Source organism: Lepidochelys kempii, chromosome 3 (assembly GCF_965140265.1).
Source record: "Lepidochelys kempii isolate rLepKem1 chromosome 3, rLepKem1.hap2, whole genome shotgun sequence".
In the NCBI taxonomy this organism is placed as follows: domain Eukaryota; kingdom Metazoa; phylum Chordata; order Testudines; family Cheloniidae; genus Lepidochelys; species Lepidochelys kempii.
In genome coordinates, this window is record NC_133258.1 from 204,330,526 (window position 1) to 204,353,947 (window position 23,422).

At 42.6% G+C, this 23,422-nt stretch overlaps 1 protein-coding gene across 8 annotated transcripts in view; it reads right to left on the reverse strand.

Moving 5' to 3' along the window:
* Window positions 1-23,415, reverse strand: part of DZANK1 (double zinc ribbon and ankyrin repeat domains 1) — a 34,510-nt gene extending 11,095 nt beyond the window's left edge. For 2 of the 8 annotated variants that reach the window (XM_073339749.1, XM_073339741.1), the window contains exons 1-14: window positions 22,303-22,467; window positions 21,324-21,448; window positions 20,388-20,541; window positions 19,315-19,432; window positions 17,994-18,090; window positions 17,029-17,153; window positions 15,466-15,548; window positions 14,900-15,017; window positions 9,641-9,754; window positions 8,297-8,389; window positions 7,748-7,791; window positions 6,687-6,771; window positions 5,287-5,451; window positions 4,356-4,584 (exon numbers count right to left, since the gene is read on the reverse strand). In XM_073339749.1, coding sequence (XP_073195850.1) covers window positions 4,356-4,584; window positions 5,287-5,451; window positions 6,687-6,771; window positions 7,748-7,791; window positions 8,297-8,389; window positions 9,641-9,754; window positions 14,900-15,017; window positions 15,466-15,548; window positions 17,029-17,153; window positions 17,994-18,090; window positions 19,315-19,432; window positions 20,388-20,541; window positions 21,324-21,448; window positions 22,303-22,319 — 1,567 coding nt within the window. In that variant the 5' untranslated portion in view covers window positions 22,320-22,467. Of the gene's footprint in view, window positions 1-4,355; window positions 4,585-5,286; window positions 5,452-6,686; window positions 6,810-7,747; window positions 7,792-8,296; window positions 8,390-9,640; window positions 9,755-14,899; window positions 15,018-15,465; window positions 15,549-17,028; window positions 17,154-17,993; window positions 18,091-19,314; window positions 19,433-20,387; window positions 20,542-21,323; window positions 21,449-22,302; window positions 22,468-22,606; window positions 22,755-23,359 lie in introns of those variants that run through there. The other 6 variants (XM_073339745.1, XM_073339744.1, XM_073339743.1 and 3 more) reach the window with 6 other exon arrangements.
* Between the last annotated feature and the right edge of the window lie 7 nt (window positions 23,416-23,422).

The window sequence follows — 23,422 nt, forward strand, 5'->3', positions numbered from 1 at the left end:
TGTAGATCTCACAGAGAGTAAAAATGAAGCCAGGTCTGAAAACTGCATACACTGTAACAGCGTATAAGGGTTTCCAGTTTGTATTATAAACTGTATTATTGGACAAATACTTTATAATTTCCTAAAGACAAAGTATATTTTAAGGCATAGACAGAAGGAAGTACAGATAAGGATGAGTTTTGACATGCAATTTGTTGGGAATGGGAGGAGTTCTAACAAATCAATATTGGCTCATTAACTCCAGATGAACTGTCTCTGTATTTCCTTCCATAGGGGCCCCTCCACTTGAAATGGACTGAGCTGATACAACTGACAATTGCCTTCTCATCTTTCAGAGCCTTTTTCCAGACCCACTTCTGAGACATCACCTACGAGACATTAGCCAATTGCTAGGTAGCATCTAGGGGGTAACTGGAGACAGTTTATGCATATAGTGTGGAGCTGCCATCCTAACACTGATCTCTCTGCTTGTATATTGCAGGGGTGGCCAACCTGGGGCTCCGGAGCCACGTGTGGCTCTTCAGAAGTTAACATGCGGCTCCATGTATAGGCACCAACTCCGGGGCTGGAGCTACAGGCGCCAACTTTCCAGTGTGCTGGGGGGGGTGCTCACTGCTCAACGCCTGGCTCTGCCACAGGCCCTGCCCCGACTCCACCCCTTTCCACCCCCTCCCCTGAGCCTGCTGTGCCCTCGCTTCTCCCCCCTCCCCTCCAGCGCTAGATATTATTCATCCCTACCTCAAAAAGCTTGTAGTCTAATAGACGAAGAGCAGACAGAAAACTGGGGAAAGAGATACAGTATACCAGGGGTGGCTAACCTGAGCCTGAGAAGGAGCCAGCATTTACCAATGTACATTGCCAAAGAGCCACAGTAATACATCAGCAGTCCCGCATCAGCTCCCCCACCCTGCTCCCAGTGCCTCCTGCCCACCAGCAGCCCTGCTGATCAGCACCTCCCTGCACCTCCCGATCAGCTGTTTCATGGTGTGCAGCAGGCTCTGGAGGGGAGTGGGGAGAAGCGAGGGCACGGCAGGCGCAGGGGATTGAGCAGTGAGCACCCCCCAGCATATTGACTCCGGGGCTGGAGCTACAGGCGCCAACTTTCCAATGTGCTGGGGGGTGCTCACTGCTCAACCCCTGGCTCTGCCACAGGCCCTGCCCCCACTCCACCCCTTTCCACCCCCTCCCCCAGGAGGCACTGGGAGCGGTGGGGGAGCTGATGGAGGACTGCTGACCTATTACTGTGGCTCTTTGGCAATGTACATTGGTAAATTCTGGCTCCTTCTCAGGCTCAGGTTAGCCACCCCTGGTATACTGTATCTCTTTCTGTCTGCTCTTCGTCTATCAGACTACAAGCTCTTTGAGGTAGGGGTGAACAACATCGAGCACATTCTGGGTGCCGCCACAATCTAAATAATTAATAAGAAGTCAGAGTAGGATTTATTTTAAATTCTTTTGCAATCTAAATCCATTAATTCCAAGGCAATATTCTGTGTTTAGTGGACAAAAGGATGGAAGGACTTGTTTTAAACCTTAAGTGGCTGTGTATTAGGATCCAGCCAACTTTACTGTAGAGTGCCCTTATAGAAAGTACAGAGAGTAAATAAACTGTGGAGAGTACAGAGAGTAAAATAAGCTGTTATATACTTAGATAAAAAACAGTCGTCCCTGATTTAATATCAGGATGTGCAATGGGGCCCAACCCAACGGGGGCCTCTGGACATTACTGCCATATAAATGTTATTTTATTTTATATATATATATATATATAAGGTCAAAGTATAAACAAAGAAATGATTCTCTAAACATCTTTGCCCTTGAGGAAATCAAGGTAAGGAAGCTTAGAAGAAAAATCAACAAGTTCAAAGGTTGGCCATGTAGAAACTATGGTAAAGCAAAAAGACAGACTTCTAGGGTATTGATCACCAAGATAAGCTTTAAAGAAACAAACTAAGAGGGGGTACTCATCTCTACAGGACCCAAAATTGTTCCCCTAATGGCTTCCAAAGCAGAGGCATTTTGCTTTAAACTAAATCACAGACTGCAATAAATACTAATTTAAAGTAACAATTAAACGTTACAACTGGGCTACTACTTTGTGGATGCAATGCCCAGTGAAGTCAGTGATAGTTGCACTAGGTAAAGCCAGGGTTAAATTGGGCCAGGAGCCCATGACATAAAAATCAAGATGTAAAACCAGGACGCCAGAAATACACTTGTGCGTGCTTGGCTTCACGCTACTTATGTTCGTTATGTATCTTAAAGGATTTCTGGCAGCCTTGACTGAATATCTGAACTCATGTTGTCATTAACCAGTTACACCTAGATCGGACCGATTTACTGTATATTACAGTAAATAAAGGGATGGCTTCTCTGTGATATTTACTTTGCAAATGCTTTTGGCTCCTGTTCAAAACCAACTGAAAATACAACAGAAAAAACAGAGTTCAGATCAGAAAACTGAAACTTCTGTTTTGTTATTTCTCTCTCTCTAAATTGTCCTATACTTGTACATTTTTCCCCTGGAAGCATGATTGTCTATTTAGTGCAGGAGGCTTATTTGTTTAGGGAGGAAACAATTACCTTAATTATTTGGCTTTTTAATTTAGCAATAATGTCATAAATCAAATACAGTTGCATTGAAGAAATGATGTATGTATGTGGCCTGGGTGTCACTGAATGGCTGTGGTTAGTACAAGTGTCTCTGGCCTACGTAGCTTAGCATGAAGCAAGGGTGATGATGTGGAAGGCGAGTCCTGTGGGCTAACAAACAAACTGTTATGGATGTGCGGGACAAAGCCTAGGGGATTCTAATGGAGAACAACCTGCCAGCCGCCCCTGCTCTATATTCAGCAAAGGCCTCTGGGGACTCTAACTCTATGTCAGCTGATGAGGTTCAACTGTAATACAAAGCAATTCAAAGCTTCTCCTCAACTTGCCCCGTGAAGGGAGTTCTCTTTCACATGGTGAAAGCTGCACTTCCGATGCACAGACACAAAAGTCTTTAGAGTTAAATATTTTCTCAGCCCTATTTTGGGCCAATCCCTTACCTTGATCTGATAACTTCTTTCACATGTTGAGTCAAGTACTCTATTCACTGCAGTGATGGAACTATGAGGAGATTCCTCACTGCAAGGCAGTGTAAAGAGTTATTCCCCAAGTACTGTAATAGGTTAAAAATAAAAAAGCCTCACCTAGATGTTTACAAAAAATTTAGGAAGGCCTGAAAGATGCATTAACCCCTTTTTTTACACTACAGACATATACATCATTCTAACCAGTCCTTTGGTTGGCACACTGAAAAACCCCAGTGTTCTAAGAGTTAGGTACTCTACTGAATGGGAGAATAGCTACAGATGGGTGAGCCAGCTGGGTCAAAAATCAACCCACCGAACCACTGCCCTACAATACAACAATACAATTAGTTGTATTGAGGCTCTAGCTCTTTAAAAGTTAAAATATCCTCTGGGCTGACAGACTGGAACACATCATGAGATTAATGAGGTCAGTGGGAGCTGCTGGGTGTTCAGCACTTTTGAAAATTAAGCCACTTATTTAGGTGCTCAAATATAGCTATAGGAGTCTATCTTAAGGCTTCTTTTGGCCCTAAACTGGAATTTTGCCAGGACACTGGGGCTACGATCCCTAACAGTAAAGGATTTTTAATGACCACAAACTGTCAAGATGTTGGGTTTAAGCTTGTCTATACAGGAAAATTGACCAGAATAGTTATTGCAGAATAATCTATTCTGCAATAGTTATTCCAGAAGAGCTCCCTGTGTGGACACTTTATTCTGGAATAACAGTGCCTTTTTCATTTAATTTGTTTCCACAGTTTATTCTGCAATAACTATTCAGGTCAATGCTCCTGTGCAGACAAGCCCTTATATATTTTCCAAAAGACAGCGCCTCCAGCAGCACTAAATGCCACTATTGCCAGAAAGACTAAGAACACTGATTATATGAACATCACTTTCAGACAAAACCTGAGTTTTCCTTGGTAGTCTCCAATCCAAATACTGACCAAGTGTGACACTTCGCTTGTGAGATTTGATGACATCACAGTCAAATAGTAAAGCTGCACAAAGGCCTTATAATATAATTCTCGTGCATTCTGTGAAGGCTTGCTGTGCTTTAGAGAATGGCTGCGGTCTCAGATCAAAGCTCCAGACACAGGGTATACAGTTATTAGTGGGAAGAGAGACCAGAGTAATGATGTAAAAGAGTGGCTTTTCAAGGGATTATTCCACAGAGGACCCGTTTTAAAACAATACAAGGTAAAGTACTGTAGTTTTGTTTCAGAACCAGAGGAAGTTTTCCTTGCTGACCATGTGCAATCATGAACTATTTCTAACCTCTTCCAGGACTAATGGCTGTGAGCAGGGGCTTGCGATCACTCATCTTATCCTGTTTTTCTTTTTGAGAAATCAGCTCAAGTTCCTTCTTCTCCAAGAGTGTGCTGGATGGGTAGAACAGGCCAATGGTCTGGGTTCCTTTGTCTTTTCTTTCTGTTATATCTAGCCTTGACTTTGGTAATGAAACAACCAGAGGCTCCCAGGCAGCTCGAGTCTGTAATCCTTTATCCTATTGGGAACAATCAGTGCCCAGATGATAAAAGTGATAATAAAGTGTAATTAATAGTTATATAACTTTATACAAGAAAAAAAAATCACCAAAAAAGGAAAGAAACTATGTCTGTAAAAACAACCCTAGAATGAAAAAAAGTAATCAGAGATGCAAACTGTTTAAAGGAATAATTTTAATAATGCCCAATTACAGTTAACATTTGGGAAAAATGCCACCCTCACATATCAGAAATACTCAGAAAAATCCATGCAACCTATTTCTTGTAAACAGAAATTGACTTATGTTCTAATACCTTACATTTGTGCTTGCTAAGTATTACGGTCTTCTCTTAAAATATATTTTTTTAAAACAACGTGGCATATGCATTAATCAAAGAAAACCTTAAATTAGCCAGATATAATTTGTGAGTGATTGTGTCAGAACCAGATAAAAGTACTTAAAGAGCAAACACTTTAAGGAGAGATGGATTGCTTCTCATTTTGCTATACGTAATAATGATTAGGGATGAATAAATATCCACAGCAAACAATTCCCTCAGTGAACGTATGTAAACTCTTTTTCTGCTCACAGAATGCTTGCAAGCAGAACATGGTATCCTCAGATGGAAGAAGTCTATGGAGTTACACCAATTTATACCAGTTGAGGATACCAGTCTCTCTACTGTGGTCTCAGCCTCGTTTGTGACGTTATGCAACTTACCTCAGAAAACACAAAGGTATCTCCAGCACCCAATAGCATGCTATTCTGAGAGCCCAGTCTTGATGGAGGCTCAATATAAACACCACAAGATCCACAGAATCTAGCATATGGGTGGTTGCTTGCACCACACTTGAAGCAAGTAAAGTAGCTTGGAGGAGGACCTGGCTGAAAAGTACAATGGAACTGTTGTCACCATAGGAGCACATACATATATAGCACAATGGAGATCTACCTTCTTGTACTCCCAGAAATAAACTACCAATCAGACCAACCAGTATGAATTTAGAGAAACTAGAGTAATAGTGGTTACAATTGTTAGACTGGTGACTTGGTTGCCAGTTCTAAACCAGGCTCACACCCTGACAAAAGCCAGACCAAATATACAGCTCATCACCGTCAACTTTGGCTGAACCAGGCCATGCAGAGGTAGGGTTTTGCAGATGGAATCAGCAACTACATAGGTTAATTTTTAGGCCTACCAACCTTAAATTATTGATATCAAATGCACTTTTAAAATATTATTCTCCTCTTGGAAACCCTGTCATCAGTACTGTGGAGCTCTGGAACGTCAAAGCATCTCAGTTAATATTCTGTTCAATGGTATTCCTCCCCAGGCCCTCTCTCTATGAAGACCCATGATTTCACTTTCACCTTGCATCCGACCAAGTGGGTATTCACCCACGAAAGCTCATGCTCCAATACGTCTGTTAGTCTATAAGGTGCCACAGGACTCTTTGCCGCTTTTACAGATCCAGACTAACACGGCTACCCCTCTGAAGCATGATTTCACTGGCATATATAGCAAAGTTTCTAATTTTTATAAAAAAACAACGAGGAGTCCTTGTGGCACCTTAGAGACTAACACATTTATTTGGGCATAAGCTTGTGTAAGCTTATGTAACACGGCTACCACTCTGAAACCTGTCTAATTTGTATGAGGCCCTAGAAGATACAGTTTGAACTTCCCTATCCTGGTGGGGGTGAATCTAGCACAAGAAGTTGTAGAAATACATAGAAATATGGTTGCAGAAATACATTACATGGGGACATCTTTACATTGGCTATTTTAGGTAAAAACTCCTCTGGTCAGGGAACATGGGTGAAATTCTGGCCCTCTGGAAGGCAATGGGAGTTTGGCCATTAACTTTAATGGGATCACAATTTCATCCTATGTCTTTAATTTCTCTTTACTGAGCTCTGCACATCTATAGCACTTTATTCAAACATTAAATAATAACAATATAAAAACATGCCCTAACCCACAAGATTTTTGGGAATGGAGCTATGTAATTGCTTCAGGTCACAGATGAGTAAAACCAGGCTTGTCAACACAAACACCAAATGCCAATGAAACAGAAAGAGAAAACAGTCTTTACAGAAGCCTGAGCCTAAAAGCATACCTTGGCTCCACACCAGTCACAGAAACGAGCATCACAGTGGTTATCACGGCCACATTTTGAGCAGGATATTGTTCTCCCTAGATGACTAGATAAAGGTGGTGGTGTATCTCGACTGAGTGCAGGCTAGTAAAGCAAAACAAGAATTTCATAGGCTACAGTAAAAGAAAACCAAAAAGGAAATAAGGGGAGTGCGAAAGCAAGCCAATTTGAAAGCACAAAGCAATGTTCAATCTAAGGGAATGCTCAGACTAAAGCTATTCTTTCAGCAGTGAATTAACACTGGGTTTACTCTGATCTAATGTGGAATTTTCTCATTAAAAGGATACAATAAAATATGTTTTTAAATAGTTTTTTGTGCCTCTAACTTTCCATTATTCATCCTCTGAGAAATCTGACCACAAAACCTTATTTCCTAACATATTTTGTCCTTTCTTAATAGTGCAATTATTTACCTAGAAACATGGCGGCATAAGGAAAATCTGAAATTAAAACAGGCTATGTTGAAAAAACTACATTCCACAATAGAAAATTTGACCAATATTTTTCTTATTTGTTTGCAAGATTCGTGTACATCTTAAAATGTTGGCGTGAGTGGAGGGCTGGGGGGATTAGATCACTTGTTTCACATTTATTTTGAGCCCTCATCTTCTATAGTTGTTTCACTGCCAGCAAGCCAGCTCCTCAGTGTAACCCTACTACAATGAACCAGTGAGAGTGCACAATATGCTTAATTTAAAGCTTGTGAGTAGTCCCACTGAAGTTTCAAGATTACAGGGATTGTCCAGGAAACCTCTACACCCAGGTCCTGGTAGTTTTAGCTAAGATCTAGCATTGTTGTCATAGTGACCAGTAGGCAATGAGATCCAAATTATTACTGTCTTCTCTCATCTCTGTATCTCTCCCTGCTTAGCAAAAGAAAATCTCTCCTTGGGCATTTAGAAGAGATTTTGCCTAAGAGGTAGAAATTAATAACTACTCCACCCAGCCAAATGAACACAGCTAAACTGGAAGATGACACAGACAGCAATCTTAGAGGGAAAATTCACTGTTGTTTCTCTCACCTCTGGACAGAGTCACTGCCAAAAACAAGCATAGTAGTTGTACGCTGATAGGGAATGCAGGAAGTGGACATAATAAAAATAATTAAAAGATCACGAATACACACAAAATTTTAAATTGATAAGAGTGGTCTTTCCTGCTGCAAATACCCATCATTGTTGTCAAGATTTATAGTTTTTAATTGCAATTTAAAAGAGAACTGAACATACACAAGCTTCACTAAATTAAGGAAACTTTGAGTCAAGACCATCACCTTTAACAGACATTTTCAAAGCACCTTTTGGCAGAGACAGCAGCACTGTACAATTGTGGCTCCCGCAAGAGATACAAGAAGGTGTGTGATGGGATTTCCAGTATTCTTGCAGAGCTCGGAGCAGGATATTTCAAAGGGAGAGCTGCTAGGTGCCAGAATTCTGTCCTAGGCTATGCAAGAGAAAGCACAGTCCCCAGCACAGGACCAGATTTGGCCCCATGTTTTCAAGAATAAGAAAACTAAGTTCATTCACTGATCTCATGTAACCAACTGTGACTGTTTTGTACATGAACCTTACCGTCTGTATTTCAGGCAGTCTGCTTTCACAGGTCACACAGTGTTTTATGTGAATAGGATTTCCTGTGCCACACACCCGACAGATTACTTTGCCCTTTAAAATACAGAAAAAACAGACTAATCACCGGATAATTTTAAATTGCAGCCAACAGAACGGTAAGGATAAACCATCTGCTCAACAGGGATTTGAGCCTGCAGAGGTACGCGTAGCTTAGTCCTACAGATGGAGGAACTCCCTCAAGTGTGCACACACAGTGCTCAAATAACTCCTTAATAAAGTTAAGCTACCATGCCCAGCTGCCATGCAGATCTGCAGCTGATGGCAGTGTTGAATTGGCAATACATTTGCCTCAGGGGCTCCAACATCAGTGTTCCCTTCAAGGCTGTTTATACACTAGTGCCAATTTGCTTAGTTATACACACAGTTCCTTGCAAACAGTCTATTATTTGCAGGGAAAATCAAAAGAAAGCCACCTTTACCTTTGGGCTACTCTTCCTGGGGAGATCTCACTGGTCAGCCCTGGTTACTGCTACGGAGTGTGAGTTTCCACCGGTGCTAGGAATTATGAGTATGACAAATTCTAGTGTCGACAAGCGTGTCCACACTAGCCATGCTCAACTGGTTTAGGATTGCCGCTCTCTACCTACATTAGGGCTGCTCTAAACCATTTAAAGCGTGGGCTGATGTCTATGACAAATGTAAAAACAACAACGAGGAGTCCTCAGCCAGTGAACATCCTCAGTTCACTTTCTGACAATCCCCATTCCCACAGTTCTTCCTTCAGCAGCCTCCTCCCTTTCCCAGAAATGCCTCCCCAGCCCATCATACCCCATGATAACAAGCTAGCTGAGAATCACCAGCTGAGACTGCATTCTACATCCCACAGGAACCCCCCGGAACCTGTCTCCCCCTCACCCCATCTCCAGTAACTGCTCCAGCTGTGCCATTCTCATAGAATAAGTAATATTTCACAATCAAAAGAGGCAAATAGAATTGTGAGGACAGATTTATTAGCGTTAAAATAGCTATGAGTAAGGTATAAATGCCTAGACAGATCAAATTAACATACTCTATACTGTGCAGAAGAAATGTATCCCTACCTCACTCAAATAGATATTACTGACATATTGTGCTCTTGTACAGCATGCTTTGTCATGCTACTGAGGTCTATCTTTAATGACAGCTACTGTTCAATAAATATTTTAAATCCTACTAACTCAAAGTTGCGGCAAGGTAAAGACCCAAAGCCAAATGGAACCAAAACATCTGTGACAAAAAATCGTCTATAGGAAACATACAAAGCTCTAGGTAATTTACTTATTGGTTACATTGATTCTTCATTACCTTTAAGCAGATGCTGGCCTGGGGCTGCAGCTGTGGAGCTATAGGGGCCTCACATACAATACAAGTTGGTGTGTTCATTGGTACCATAGTTCTGCATTCTACGCATAGTCCCATCTGTACAAAAGACAGCATGATGTTTCTTTATAATGGAAAATTACACTATCACGAAAGTTAATATCAGACTTCACAATATTATCACTTAGCAGAGGGTAAAGCAGTAGGCACAGGGATCTGATATTAGGAAGCATCTACCCCATATATTATTCCTGCTACAAACGGTAAGATGTTGTCATTACTAGGGTTCTTTATAAGACAAATCCTGTAATCCTTAGTCTTTACTCAGGAAAAAAGCCTCACACTGATTCCAGTGGGACATTTACTCAGCATTGAGTCATAACACACTCACAAAGGACTGGCTCCTTTCCTCTGAGATAGGGTGTCAGGGAATGCTAAGGAAAGTACACACTGCAGCACACGGAGCATTACAATGAAATATCTATGGCAATTCACACTGCAGGAAAGTGGAATGAAATTAAGAACAAAAGAACGACCACACTGGTTCAGACCAATGGTCCATCTAGCCCAGTATCCTGTCTCCTGACAGTGGCCAGTGCCAGGTGCCCCAGAGAGAATGAACGGAACAGGGAATCATCAAGTGATCCATCCCCGGTCGCCCATTCCCAACTTCTGGCAATTGCTTCCTAAACACCTAAATCCTGGGCTATGCCCTGAGTAGATAAACCTTAGGCTATGCTTGGAGTAGCCCTCGTGGTTGTGGTGGGGAAGGATTCCTTTCCCCTGACAACATCCTGCCTCTGTAGGGAAGCTTCACAGCTGCTCTTATGGCTGCAACAGTAACACAGTGGGGAAAGGGAGGAGGAAGGGAACATCAGGGACCTCTGACCTCACTTAAGCCGCCCCCCCCCGGCCCCAGCTGGAGTTTACATTGCACAGGGGTATACCCAGGACATCTATGGGTGCTTCAGGAGAAGGGAAAAGAATCTTCCCTCCAGGCTGCAGAGTGCCATTCTGCAGCACTTATTGCTGCTTTAAGGTTCCAGTAGGCCAGGGAGATGATATGTGCCCAAGGGCCATTTGCACAAGGAGAATAACAGTTGTATGTGCATACTTCCACACATCAGCTGCTCTTGCCATGCCCATAAATTACACCTCCCCCATGAGCCTCGTAGGAATGGGCCCTGTGCCAAACAGGATCTGCTGCAATCCACCCACCATACAAGGAACCATGCGAGTTCCAGAACTTTCTACAGCCATGCAATAGATGGGGCAAGATTTTCCTCAATAATCAAAATAACCAGTGTATAATACACAGTGAATACTAAAAAGTGTCATGAACTATAGCTGTCAAAAGGAACTATTCCCATTAGACAAGTGCTCTGCTAAAAAGTGGATTCTAAGCTCCTTGGGGCAGAGGCTGGTCTTCCTATGCCTAGCACAAAGCACCTAGCACAAAGTCCTGATCAAGCCCTCTGGCACCACTGCAATGCAAATAATAAAGATTACTGTTACTTTAGCTGGGGGAAAGGGGAGACAAAGTAGAGACTGGAAACCAGGGCAGGGACGGTTTTTCAGAGTCCCGTAAAACTAAGAAAACAAAAACAAAGGACAAACTCATACAAGGTAAGTTTTGCTCAAAAAATAGATGCCTGAGTGGAAATTTGTAACTTCATTTGTCAACCCATTTATACACATTTTAGAGCTAAATTTTACCCCCCTCAAAATAGTGGTTTCATTGGAATTAATGATGACCTCTAATGTTGCCATTATAAGAGTTAATTCCAGAGTAATGCTGCCATTCAAAAACAAGTCAATCCACATTCTCATCTAGATACCCAGCTCAGCAGATTAAATAAGGAGGCTGCTGCTGTTCTGAAGGCCTGGTGTTTATTTACTATTATTAGAGGAAAACAAGTCCAACACGAGTACTGTACTGACATGTAAGACAGTATTTGAGGGAGAATATTCTCATTTGTTTCAAACAATCTCTCTCTCCTCATATGTGATCTCAGAGATTACAGGATGGGTTCTTACCAGAAAATACCTGTTGCTTTTCTGTGTCTGTCATTCAGCATTACCCTGCTATGAATCATTTTTTAGGATAATGGGACAAGTGATTTGAATCCCACAACATTACCTATTTTGATCCATGCAGTCTTAACACAGCAGAATCAATGTTACCCATGTAATTATGGTGTACTTATTCCATAGATATACCATATTATTCAAGGTCCCTAAAGTTCTTCTCTTTCCTACTACTGTAACTCTTGTCCAGGCCTTGGTCAGCTCTCATCTGATAAAACCTCCTATTTCCTGTTCTCACTGTTTCTTATTTCAACCCCTACAGTCTATTCAAAATGCCACTGCCAAACTTGTTCTTCTCCTGTCACTCTGACCATACCACTCCTTTCACTGGCTTTCCACTGGCATTCATGTCAGATTCAAACTTCGCATCTTTCCCTTCATTCAAGCTGGGCACTGCCTACATCTCTACTCTTATCTCCCACAAAATGTCCCTGTATGTCCTCACACCTTTGTCTTTGCACTGTCTTCTATGCTTCCCCTTGTGCTTGGAACTCCCTCTTCTTCATCAAATCATCTCCACCACAAAGTAATAAGGGTCAAATCCTGGCCCCATTGAAGTCAATGGCCAAACTCTCACTGATCTCAGTGGGGCCAGGAGTTCATGCTAAGTGTCTAATGTAACATTTAAAAGAAAGTGAAATCTACACTTTGTCTGTCATCTGGCATGTGTCTGCATTTATGGCCTCAATATTGCAAACACACACCTAAGTAGCTTTAAGTATGTGACCAGTCTCATTGAAATCAATGGGACTGCTTACATGTGTGAAATTACTCGAGTGTTTTCAGGATCAGAGACTTAGACTATTACTTGTGGCAATGACTATCTCTGTGTTTTGTACAGGATCAAACATCCTGATTATGGTTAATAGATAAGAAATAGAGCTATACAGAGCTCTAGGCTAAGATTTTCAAAGCCACCTAGTGGATTTAGACACACAATTCCCATTAATTCCAATGGGAATTGTGCATCTAAATCAGCCTCATTGTGTTATTGTGACTATTATATGTGTGAGCAAAATCCTAAAACTGTGACAGAGTGCTAGGAATCAGCACCTATTGAAGCACTATGGTCACTGTTTAATCGATTAGGCCTAGGGGATTAAGAAGAGGAGTTCCTGATGTTCTGATTGGGGCTGGGGAGCTAATGAGCTAATTAGCACATTACGGAGACTGGATAAAAGAGCGCAGAAAGGAAGCAAAGGAAAAAGCAAAGCAAGAAAGAGAAGGAGAGGAAGAGTGCAGAAGGAGGAGTCCTCTGGGAGGAGGGAGACAACTTCTCCCCTACCCTTTGTAACAGGGCTAGTAAAGCTGGATAACATAAAATACTGTGACTGCACTAGTATACAGAAGGTGGTGGAGTAAAACACTATAAATGAACTGTACGGTGGTATCTACATGGTGTCCCTCACCTCTGTTTGCCAGAAGCTGGGAATGGGCGACAGGGGATGGATCACTTGATGATTACCTGTTCTGTTCATTCCTTCTGGGGCACCTGGCAATGGCCACTGTCAGAAGACAGGATACTGGGCTAGATGGACCTTTGGTCTCTCCCAGTATGGCTTATCTTATGACTCTCTGAGCAGCTTATGCAAAGCAAAGAGGATGGGAGAAGTGTGTGCCCCATCAGAGAAATAATTAAACTATACATGCAGTCCATCAAAAGAATAATATTCATTTCCAACTGCAACAAGTTCAACATTAATGATACTGCAGCAATGTCAAAACCTAACTATCGCTAACGGGGTGTGCTCCAGCTATAGTTAAAGTTACCGAAGTAGTTCCATTTTAAAGGCTGTTCCTTAATTACTGACAACTGTCTCAAACTTTCACTTTTCAGGCTGAAATTGTCCAGATCCCTTCTCTGCCTGAAGGCAGAAAGTTAAGCAACAGTTCTGAAAACTAAAAGAGTAAAAAAAATACACTTTTGCCATGATAACATTATTCTTGCAACTCAGTGACCCTGGCTGAGTTATAACCACCTAACAGCACGCGCATGTTTGGTCCATTTTTAATAACATTTTAAAAAAAATAACAAGCTCACAAAATTCTAAAGGAAGGGGGCTACACTATACTTTGTATCACACTGTATTTTGTATTGTATTAAAATGGATCAGCATTAACTCCCAGGTTTATTTATCCTAAGAAATCCGCTGGGCTCAGTGGGAACTGTACAGTAGCTGATCCTCCATTTTAGCTCCTCCTACCTGATATATTACCTTGAGACCTGCAGAGGTCAAAACCCAAGACAGTACCTAAAGAGGGGTTTCTTGGGCATAGCGGGAGCGTGATGAAGATCCGTTGCTCTCTAGTTAAGTCACACTCCCTTGTCCAGTCCCACTGACTCTTGTTCCCCATCATGAGCACAAGGGAAGGGTTACAACTGATCCTATACCATTCCCCTTTCAGTATCAGGTTGCTGATAGATTTATGTGTGGACTCTAGTAATTGCATTTGCTTTTCAAGTAGGAGCCATTTATGGAGCTGAAATAAACAAGACCTACTCTTCCCATGGTATTTAACCCTATACATTGCTCACTGAGGCAAAAAAACTCATGAATAAGCAAAATCTGAAATTGGTTTTGCTAATTCAGTCAGATTTCTGCAGAACCCAAGAGTACAATCCTGGGTGCAGATACGTTCTTGTGGAAGTTACATTGTTTGTTGGCCTGACCAGCTCATGATTGGATACTGCCTCCTGTATGAGACAGAAGGAGCAAAAGTGTTAGTTGCAAAAGCAATTTATTTTCCAATCAGAGCCTGACACTGCTCTCAGTGAAGCCAGTAGAAATGTAAGTATTCGTAACTTTACAGTTTCTGAAGATTTGTTGGTCACTGCAGCTCTAATGGGAATCTATATTTTTGCTCTTTTCTGGCACAGATGAAGAGAAAATAATTTATTTTTCCAGAATATGCTTACAAGAACAGATCCCATTAGAAACTTGCCCTGGTCAGCTGAAAGCCACAGGCAAAACAAACCAGAAAGAATTATTATTGTCCCTCCTGTCAAAGTTACTGACCGATATGAAGAATTGCAGAGAGCAGGATTTTCCAACAGAAAGTGTGATGAAAACACAGTTCCCTCAGCAGTAACTTATATAATTTGTGGAGGCTGATTCTCGAAATAGGAGGGAGTTGGTTACAATTTTTTTTGCTGACCTGAGCTCCTTCAGGGGATGGAAGGTGATACCCTGGCACTGGCAGGATAGGAGAACCACATTCTTGACAGAAGCGAGCAAAGGGATCAGATGGGCGAGGAGCTAAGCAATGTGCACACCTAGAAATAACAGCAAACTGGTTGAACGTGTTCTCAATTTGTGCTGCTAAATCCTGCAACCTCCTGTAGTGAAACCCAGCGCAGGGAATCAAAGAGCCTAGACTGGTGAGCACTTACTCACACTCACTGTCTGGGACTACTCCTGGGCAAATGCTCACCAACACGAGAAAGGGCTACATACTGGAATTTTAAACCCAATTCCTCCCCCTCCCCATTCTTTGGGATGTCAGATCACTAATTAAGTTGACATCTCACTATAATAAGACATTATCAGTAAGATACTGTAACATTAAAACAATATGACAACAGCAGTCCCCTTTTATTAACCAATGTCCACACTTACCTTCCTCATTTTAGTTTAATTTAACAGCATTGTCCCTTCAATTGTTAAAGCAATTTCTCTGTGATTCCCCTACCACAAACAGCACGGGGGAAAAAAACACCTTACTTGAGGAAGTCTGTTTCCCTCTGGATTCTCATTGTCTGGGTGCTTGTTAGACTTTTCCTGCTAGACACTGCGGAACTAATGAACTGAAATAAAGATGGTTCTTTAAGATAGTGAAACATGCACGGTAAAAATATTAATTTGATTATAAATGACTTATTACCTATAGGCTGATCTACACTGAAAAGTTAGATTGGCATAGCTACTTTGGCAAGGGATGTAAAAAACCACACCCCTGACCACTGTAGCTAAGCCAACCTAAACCGCAGAATAGATGCAGCTATGGCAGTGGAAGAGAGCTGTCAACACAGCTGACTTCGTTTGGGGAGGTGGCGTTCCGACACTGACAGAAAACCCCTTCTCTCAGTCCAGGCTGTGTGTACGCTGCATTAGTCTCCAAGTACATTTACAGTTTAGAGACTATGCCAGCATAACCCCAAAGTGTAGATGCAGCCTACTCCAATGAAGGGGTTTTTTCCCCATCAGTGTAGGAAGTCCACCTCCCTGAACTAAATTAAGTATGTTGATGGAGGTATTTTTCCATTGACATAGCTGAGTCTGCGCTTGAGTATAGGTTAGCATAGCTATGTCTGAGGAGTATGTCTTTTCCACACCCCTGACCATGTAGCTATGTCCACCTAACTTTTCAGTGTAGAACAAGGGCTGGTCTACACTGAAAAGTTAGGTTGACCCAGCTACATCCCCATATGAATGCTTATTGTTCAAGGTAAAACTCACTGCAATTCAGAGGCTTCAGGTAAGGCCTGCTAAACCAGTGAATTTCATCTGTGATCCACAATAAGGACCTCCAGCTCCTGATAAAATAAATGTGAGTCTTACTATTTACTTTAATGAGAGCAGGATCAGATCCTACATTTTAACAATTTCACCTGTATTTAACAAACAGAAACTACTACTGCTGCAGGTCTATAAATCACTAACGAGTTAGAAAGAGAAACAGTAAGAGTCAGTCATCAATTATTTGCTCTGCCTCATCAGTCTTTACTGATGGCTGAGTTCTGCTTTGGACGTTCCTTGAATTATGTATTACAGGCCTGTCACCACCAACTTGTTTAAATCAGTACTGTACAGTATAGGCAGAGAAGTGAACTAGATGGAAAAAGGAATGAGGATGACTACGAAAGCTTCAAATATTTTTAATTGTTTAGGGCTCAGTTCTCATCCAGTCCTGCATGGTTGTGCAGGAGAGTAAAGGGATCTCAGACCACCCTGCAGGACTCACTCATCATAAATCATGATCTGGCGGAACAGTAAAGCCCATAGACCCGATATTGACCCCACCAAGCTAGTGCATGGGGAGCGGGAAGGGCCCTCAACCTGCACCCTTTATACACCAGCCAGCAACCATGCTGGTTCTGGAAATGGGCCAACCCAACCAAATTCCCCTGCCTCCAACTGGGTGCAAGGCAGGAGCGCTGGAGGAACTGTGATTCATAGGCCTCTCTCTGACTCACAGCTCCTTTCTGGAGCTATTCCCTCACACTGGGCTGAGAGTCAACTCTCAGCCTGGCCCTTATTGTTTCCCCCAGTAACTGTTTAACTTACCTGGGACTGGTGTGTTGGTGGTGATGAGATGGACTTTTCTCCATAACCTTGTGTTTCCAAATGACCATTCACGAACCGTGGCCCTTTCAAAGACTTGTGGACAGTTCTTCTCTCTAACTCCAAGTCTAAAATTACAGGCAAATTTCATCCCATCATTCCTCTATCATGCACTTCAGAAAAACATGAGATTTGATTAACATTATGACACATGTAATCCCAGGATCACATCCCAACATCTAAGAACAGTTCTCGCCATTTTCGAAAAGGTTATTTGGCAAACAGTTTTCTGGTAGTGGAAATCTATCACAAGTTCCTCTCTAATGAAGGGTTTCCTTTTGCATTTTCCCCTTAATTAAGATTTTCTCCTCTCCTAAAACCTCCACCCAAAAGTAAATTAATGAGCGATGGCATTAGGATCTTATGCTCTTAAGCAGGCTCATTTATCATAGCTATGGAACAATCAGCTTTATTTATAGCATGAATCAAAATCTGAGCTAAGTTTTCATTTTTGCCTTGTGGTATAATCCTGCACTCCTTATGCAGGCAAAACTCTGAAGGCCCTCGACACAATTGTGTCTAAGACATCTGAAACTCCCATTAACTTAAATGTTTGTAGTGTTGTTGTGGCTGTGTTGGTCCCAGGATATGAGAGGGTACGAGACAAGACAGGTGAGGTGATAACTATCATTGGACCAACTTCTGTTGGTGGACGGTACAAACTTTCAAGCTTCAAAGAGTTCTTCTTCAGGTCTGGGGAAGGTAACCAGAGTGTCTAAGCTAAATACAAATTGGGACAGATTGTTAAGCATAAGGGGTTCTAAAGCACATGGGAACTCACAGAGAATGCTCAGTGTCTGAGATATCTGTGAGATTATCTGCAGTTTCCTGCAGAGAACAGAAAAATACACTCCTACCAACTACTTTCAGTGGGGTTAAGGTCCAATTTGGCTTTAATGCAGTCATACCTTGAAACTCTTGGGCTGTATCATTCCAGCTGGATTTGCTTTCCACTTTCACTCCTTTCTTTTTTAATTTTGTGACAGACAGTCCACCTTCCAGCTCCTACGAATACAAAGATTACCTGTCTATAGTCACACATGCACACTCCGTAGAACACTGAATTCAAACACATGCCTGTGCTCAGTCTAGTCATCACTCGCCTCAATTATTGTTGCCTCATCTTCTTCGGTTTCCCTGATAACAATATCATTTCCCTCCAGTATGCCTTAGGGTATGTCTACACTACAGCGCTATTGTAAGGTCTCTCATGTAGCTGCTCTATGCTGATGGGAGAGAGGTCTCCAGCCGGCTTAATTAAACCACCCCCATTAAGTGGCACTAGCTATGTTAGCGAGAGAACGTGTCCCGCCGACAGCTTTTGTCAGGGAAACTTCTGTCAGTCAGGAGGTGTTTTTTTTCACACCCATGACCGACAAAAGTTTTACCAACAAAACTGTGTAGACATAGCCTAAAACACAGATGCTAAAATGATCATCCTTCCCTTACCCTAACTACATGGAAACTCCTTTGAAGGGACTTATGAGGTGTCCAGGTCTTTGGGTTGGGAAAGGAAAAGTATGGAAGGAGGAGGATTGTCACTGCACTACCAGACCACCCTCATAGTATAAATTTCTTCTTAACCAATGAGATTTGTACCCCGTGGAGATAGAAAGTGGGTGCAATCTCAGCATGTGGTGGAGTGCAAGAACTATAGTAGTGCCAGGCAGTTGCACTTGATGGTGGTGGTGTACAAGTGGGACCAGATTTTTTGTGCACATTCCCCCCTTGCACACCCAAGCAGCAGGGCACAACCAGGCTCTGAGTAAGAATTTCAAGATTTGGCCCTTTCTGGACTTCTCGTTTTCAGATGCTTAATTTTTCTAATGAGATCAGAACAATCCCAGAGAAAACATTACAGGACACGTTGAAGTGTTATTTCCAAACGAAGTCTCTGTATAAACCTTTCAGTTAAACACAACATTCCCTGAGCACAATGAATGGTAAATGTTGTAAGTTACTAGAAACTGAAACAAAACCATTCTTGCATAATGTCAGCTGCTCATAAGTAAAAGAGATGTATCACAATAGTTTCAATTGGTTGTCCCAATAAAGAACCAACCATTTGAACTTTCATAGATTTCAATACCAGAAAAGATTGAAAAAAACAACGATGGGCAGATAAAGAAATAAAAGTAATGAAACTCTACAGCTACCTGGATTTTGTCTCTCTGTAATAGAATACAAAATGTTATGGTCAAACAGGGATTCACCATTGCTGTAACTTGCCTGGTTGGAGAGGTCTTTCAGAAAATTCTCATCATTATCTTCATCAGCAAAGAGTATGTTTGGTGGCTCATATTCTACCAGAAATACCTTTGTTACAATGGCACTCTCCCTGCAGTCTCTGAAAGTTAATAATCAAAAGGATACAGATAGCTAGAGCACAAAATTATGGGTATTATTAGAAAGGAAATCAGTGGTGAAAATGGGTCGTTTATTGAAACTCCTCCTGCTAGCCAGATTACTATTTCAGCAAGCTGCCATGATCCCTTCATACTCCCAATCAATCAGTGCTTTTAAAAAACGACAGGAATTCTATGTATGATAAAAAATTACCAGTTTAAAATGATGAAAATATGGATAATTTTAATACCTGGTTCCCTTTCATATAAGATATTCCTGATATACCTTAATCCATGTCCTCTTTCTGTCCTTGTTACTGTACAACTCCCTTGTGGGGGCGAAAAGGTGATATGCTCCACATTATACATAATGCCACATGGAATGGGAGCCCTTACCTCCAAAGCTGAACCACATTCAGCTTGCCATTCCATACCATTCATTATATGTCATTGCTGACATTTGATACCACACACATTCACTGTCCATGCCATTCATTTAGCAGGGGATGAAGAGCTGAGAATGTGTCTTTTCACAATCACAACAATAAAAAATAATGTATGGTCTGGACAGCGATACCAAGAACTATATATAAGCCTTGATTCTGCAAGTCCTTGCCCAGGGAATGCACGGTAGTTTCACTCCAGGGCAAGTATGAGCAAAGTTTGTTTGTCCCTGATCCATGGTTGGGGCCCTAAGCACCACTGCAATACAAGTAATTACTATATAATAATAATAATAATAAATGTTCTGGCATAGAAGATACTGATGTCCATACAGAGGAATACATGAATATTAATTAGACTGTAAGCTCTTTGGAGTACGGGCTGTCTTTTTGTTCTGTGTTTATACAGCACCTAACACAATGGGGTTCTGGCCCATGACGGGGACTCCTAGGCACTACAGTAATGCAAATAAATTACCATAATTATAATGCAATATAGACAGTTGCTACTTACTTGGTGACTGCCAAAGCTTTTACTGTTATTTTCCCATCAGGTAATCTGATAGGTCCCTTATACTTAAAAGTGTTATGTTCTCCATAGCCAGGTCTCCTAACGAGTTCTGGTTTACTTCCATCTAAAGTGTAATATATAGTGACATCAGGAGTATCTGAAAGACATGAATAAGATAATTACCAAAATTGTATTAGAGCTGTTCAAAAATAAGCCTCACTCCTGTAAATGCTTACACACATGCTTAATTTACTCACATGAGCAACATAAGGATGTGAGTAAGGGATTGCAAGATTAGGGCCATAATGTGTGTTTTGGTTTTTTCCCTTCCCCTCTCTCCTCACAAAATTTGGTGACAAAATAATCACAATTTCATTACAGGCCAGTCATCTTCTCACAAAAAAGTTGCAAAAAGGGTATGTGAAAATATGCACAGGTTCTACATGTGGCATGTTCGGATATGAAAAATGATCATGGTTGAAATATAAAAGTTGGAATTTCAAAACTGAGACTCTTGCTAACAGATAGGGCCTTTTCAGTGAAATGGACCCATGCTATTTTCAAGTACCAGTTTTGCAAAATCACAAAACACAAAATTATCAAATTCTAAGGTTTTCATATTTCATTGTGACTATGGAACAGACACAATAGCACAGAAATATAAGGCCCAGATCCTGCAAACACTGAAAAATTTGAGTTACGTTACACACGAGTAGCCCTATTAGCTTCAACGGGACTAGTCACATGAACGAAATTAAGCATGTGCACGTTTGCAGGATAGAGATGTAAAGGATTAATTTATGCAAGGTATTTATGAAAATAGATTCTCATCAAAATCACGATAAAATGTGAACGCAAACACAGTATCAAAAAGTGAGAGTCAAATGACAAAATAAAAGAACAGGGTTTATAGAACAGATTTAAAGCTGTTGTTTATACCTGATTTTATTTCTACATGTGTATTTGTGTCTATTTCATGTTTAGCCTTCCCTGGCAGAGGGAGTCGAAGTGGTATAATTTGAGGCACTGACACTGAACCAGCAGTCATTTTTCTTTGTAGTGATCTGAAAAAATAGCAAATGTTTCTTTTAAAATGTAAGAGTAAAGCAGAAATGAATCTTCATGCAATTTCACACCCCTATTCCACCTCCCTGAAAAAAGAGAACATGAGATGCAGTAAATTGTTAATCCTTATAACAATAACATTCTTATTTGTTTTGCTGTCCATTGAACATTTTTTCCTATTGAACCCATCTGAGCATGCTAAAAGCTAATCAAAATTTTGACCAGTTCTGCAACTCTGCAATTTTGGACAGAGTGTGAGAAAAGTACCACTACTTTTATTCCAATCTGATCTTCATTGCATGAGTTTAATTGATCTTCTGCATACGCAGCTGAAACCAGCTTTGCCAAGGTCAGCCCTGTCCATGAGGTGTCAGTGATACATGCTGGATCTGAGTGACAGTTCATGAGATAATCACGAAGAGTGTTGGCCTTGTTTATAATAGATGTGGCTCCATCCATCTAATATCTCATGTAAGAGAAATCAGCTACTTATTTCACTATGTCTATATGAGTGCCTACATGGAACCCAAGATTATTTGCTGAACAGGACTAAAATAAGGCACTCTCTGGTATTCCTGAGTGGTGTCTCGCCTGCAGTATATTAGGACAAATGATGCTGAACATGATTTTGTCCTGGTTTACAATGGCCAGCACTGTGTCAATGAACTTAATTGTGAACAACTGTGCTTAGAGATGATAAAAGTGTATAATATAGACAAGCCCCTAATGTAGGTCTTGGGTGGTTATGTTCACAGCCAAAGGCCTTGTCTACACTAGCAAGTTCTGGTTTTACAATCAGCTTCCCAACCCCCCAACATGTCTGTAACATGTCACACATAAAACTACTACCCACTCTGCAGAGACAGGCATTCATTCATGAGAACGCTGGGACTGCACTTGTTCTGATCAAGGGTAACTATAGTGTCAGTCTGAACTTCTGTATTGCCTGTACAGACAGCAAGCACTGTGAGAGCAATTTCCAGCAGTGCCTTTACTCCTCCCACCAGATACGCCCTGGTGCAGTACATTTGCCAGAATCTGCCACCTCGAGCGCAGGATTAACAGATGGCAGAACCATTCCGATTGGTTTTCTACCACCCTCAGGTGGCCAGCTGACCACACCGGTTTATTTGAGAAGCTGGATGGCTCTTATGCACCTGCGGGAGGCAGAACCAAAAATGGTAATTCTGTTGGTGCACCGAGTAGGTTATTTTACCGCATTCAGAATAAATGCCAAAGCCGGGCAGCCACCCGCAGCCGCTGGCTCTGGTTGTTCTACACGGCTCCCCACGCCCCGCATCAGGTTCCCCGGGCTCTGGATCCCCCCGCCCCGCATCAGGTTCCCCGGGCTCTGGATCCCCCCGCCCCGCATCAGGTTCCCCGGGCTCCGGATCCCCCCGCCCCGCATCAGGTTCCCCGGGCTCCGGATCCCCCCGCCCCGCATCAGGTTCCCCGGGCTCCGGACCCCACCCCCCCAAACTGCGCCCGCCCCGCCCCGGGCTCTGGATCCCCCCGCCCCGCATCAGGTTCCCCGGGCTCCGGACCCCACCCCCCCAAACTGCGCCCGCCCCGCCCCGGGCTCTGGATCCCCCCGCCCCGCATCAGGTTCCCCGGGCTCCGGACCCCACCCCCCCAAACTGCGCCCGCCCCGCCCCGGGCTCTGGATCCCCCCGCCCCGCATCAGGTTCCCCGGGCTCCGGACCCCACCCCCCCAAACTGCGCCCGCCCCGCCCCGCCCCGGGCTCTGGATGCCCCCGCCCCGCATCAGGCTCCTGCCCCACTCCAGGCTCTGGACCCCGCCCCCATGAGGCTGCTCCCGCCCCACTCCGGGCTCGTCACCCCGGCTCCGGACCCTGGCTCCCACCCCAGACTCCAGTCACCCCCCACGCGGCTCCCTCCCCGTTACTCACCCGTCCCCGTCCCCGTCACTAGAGACGCTGTAACACCGGCAAGAAGGCGGCCCCGGATTGGCC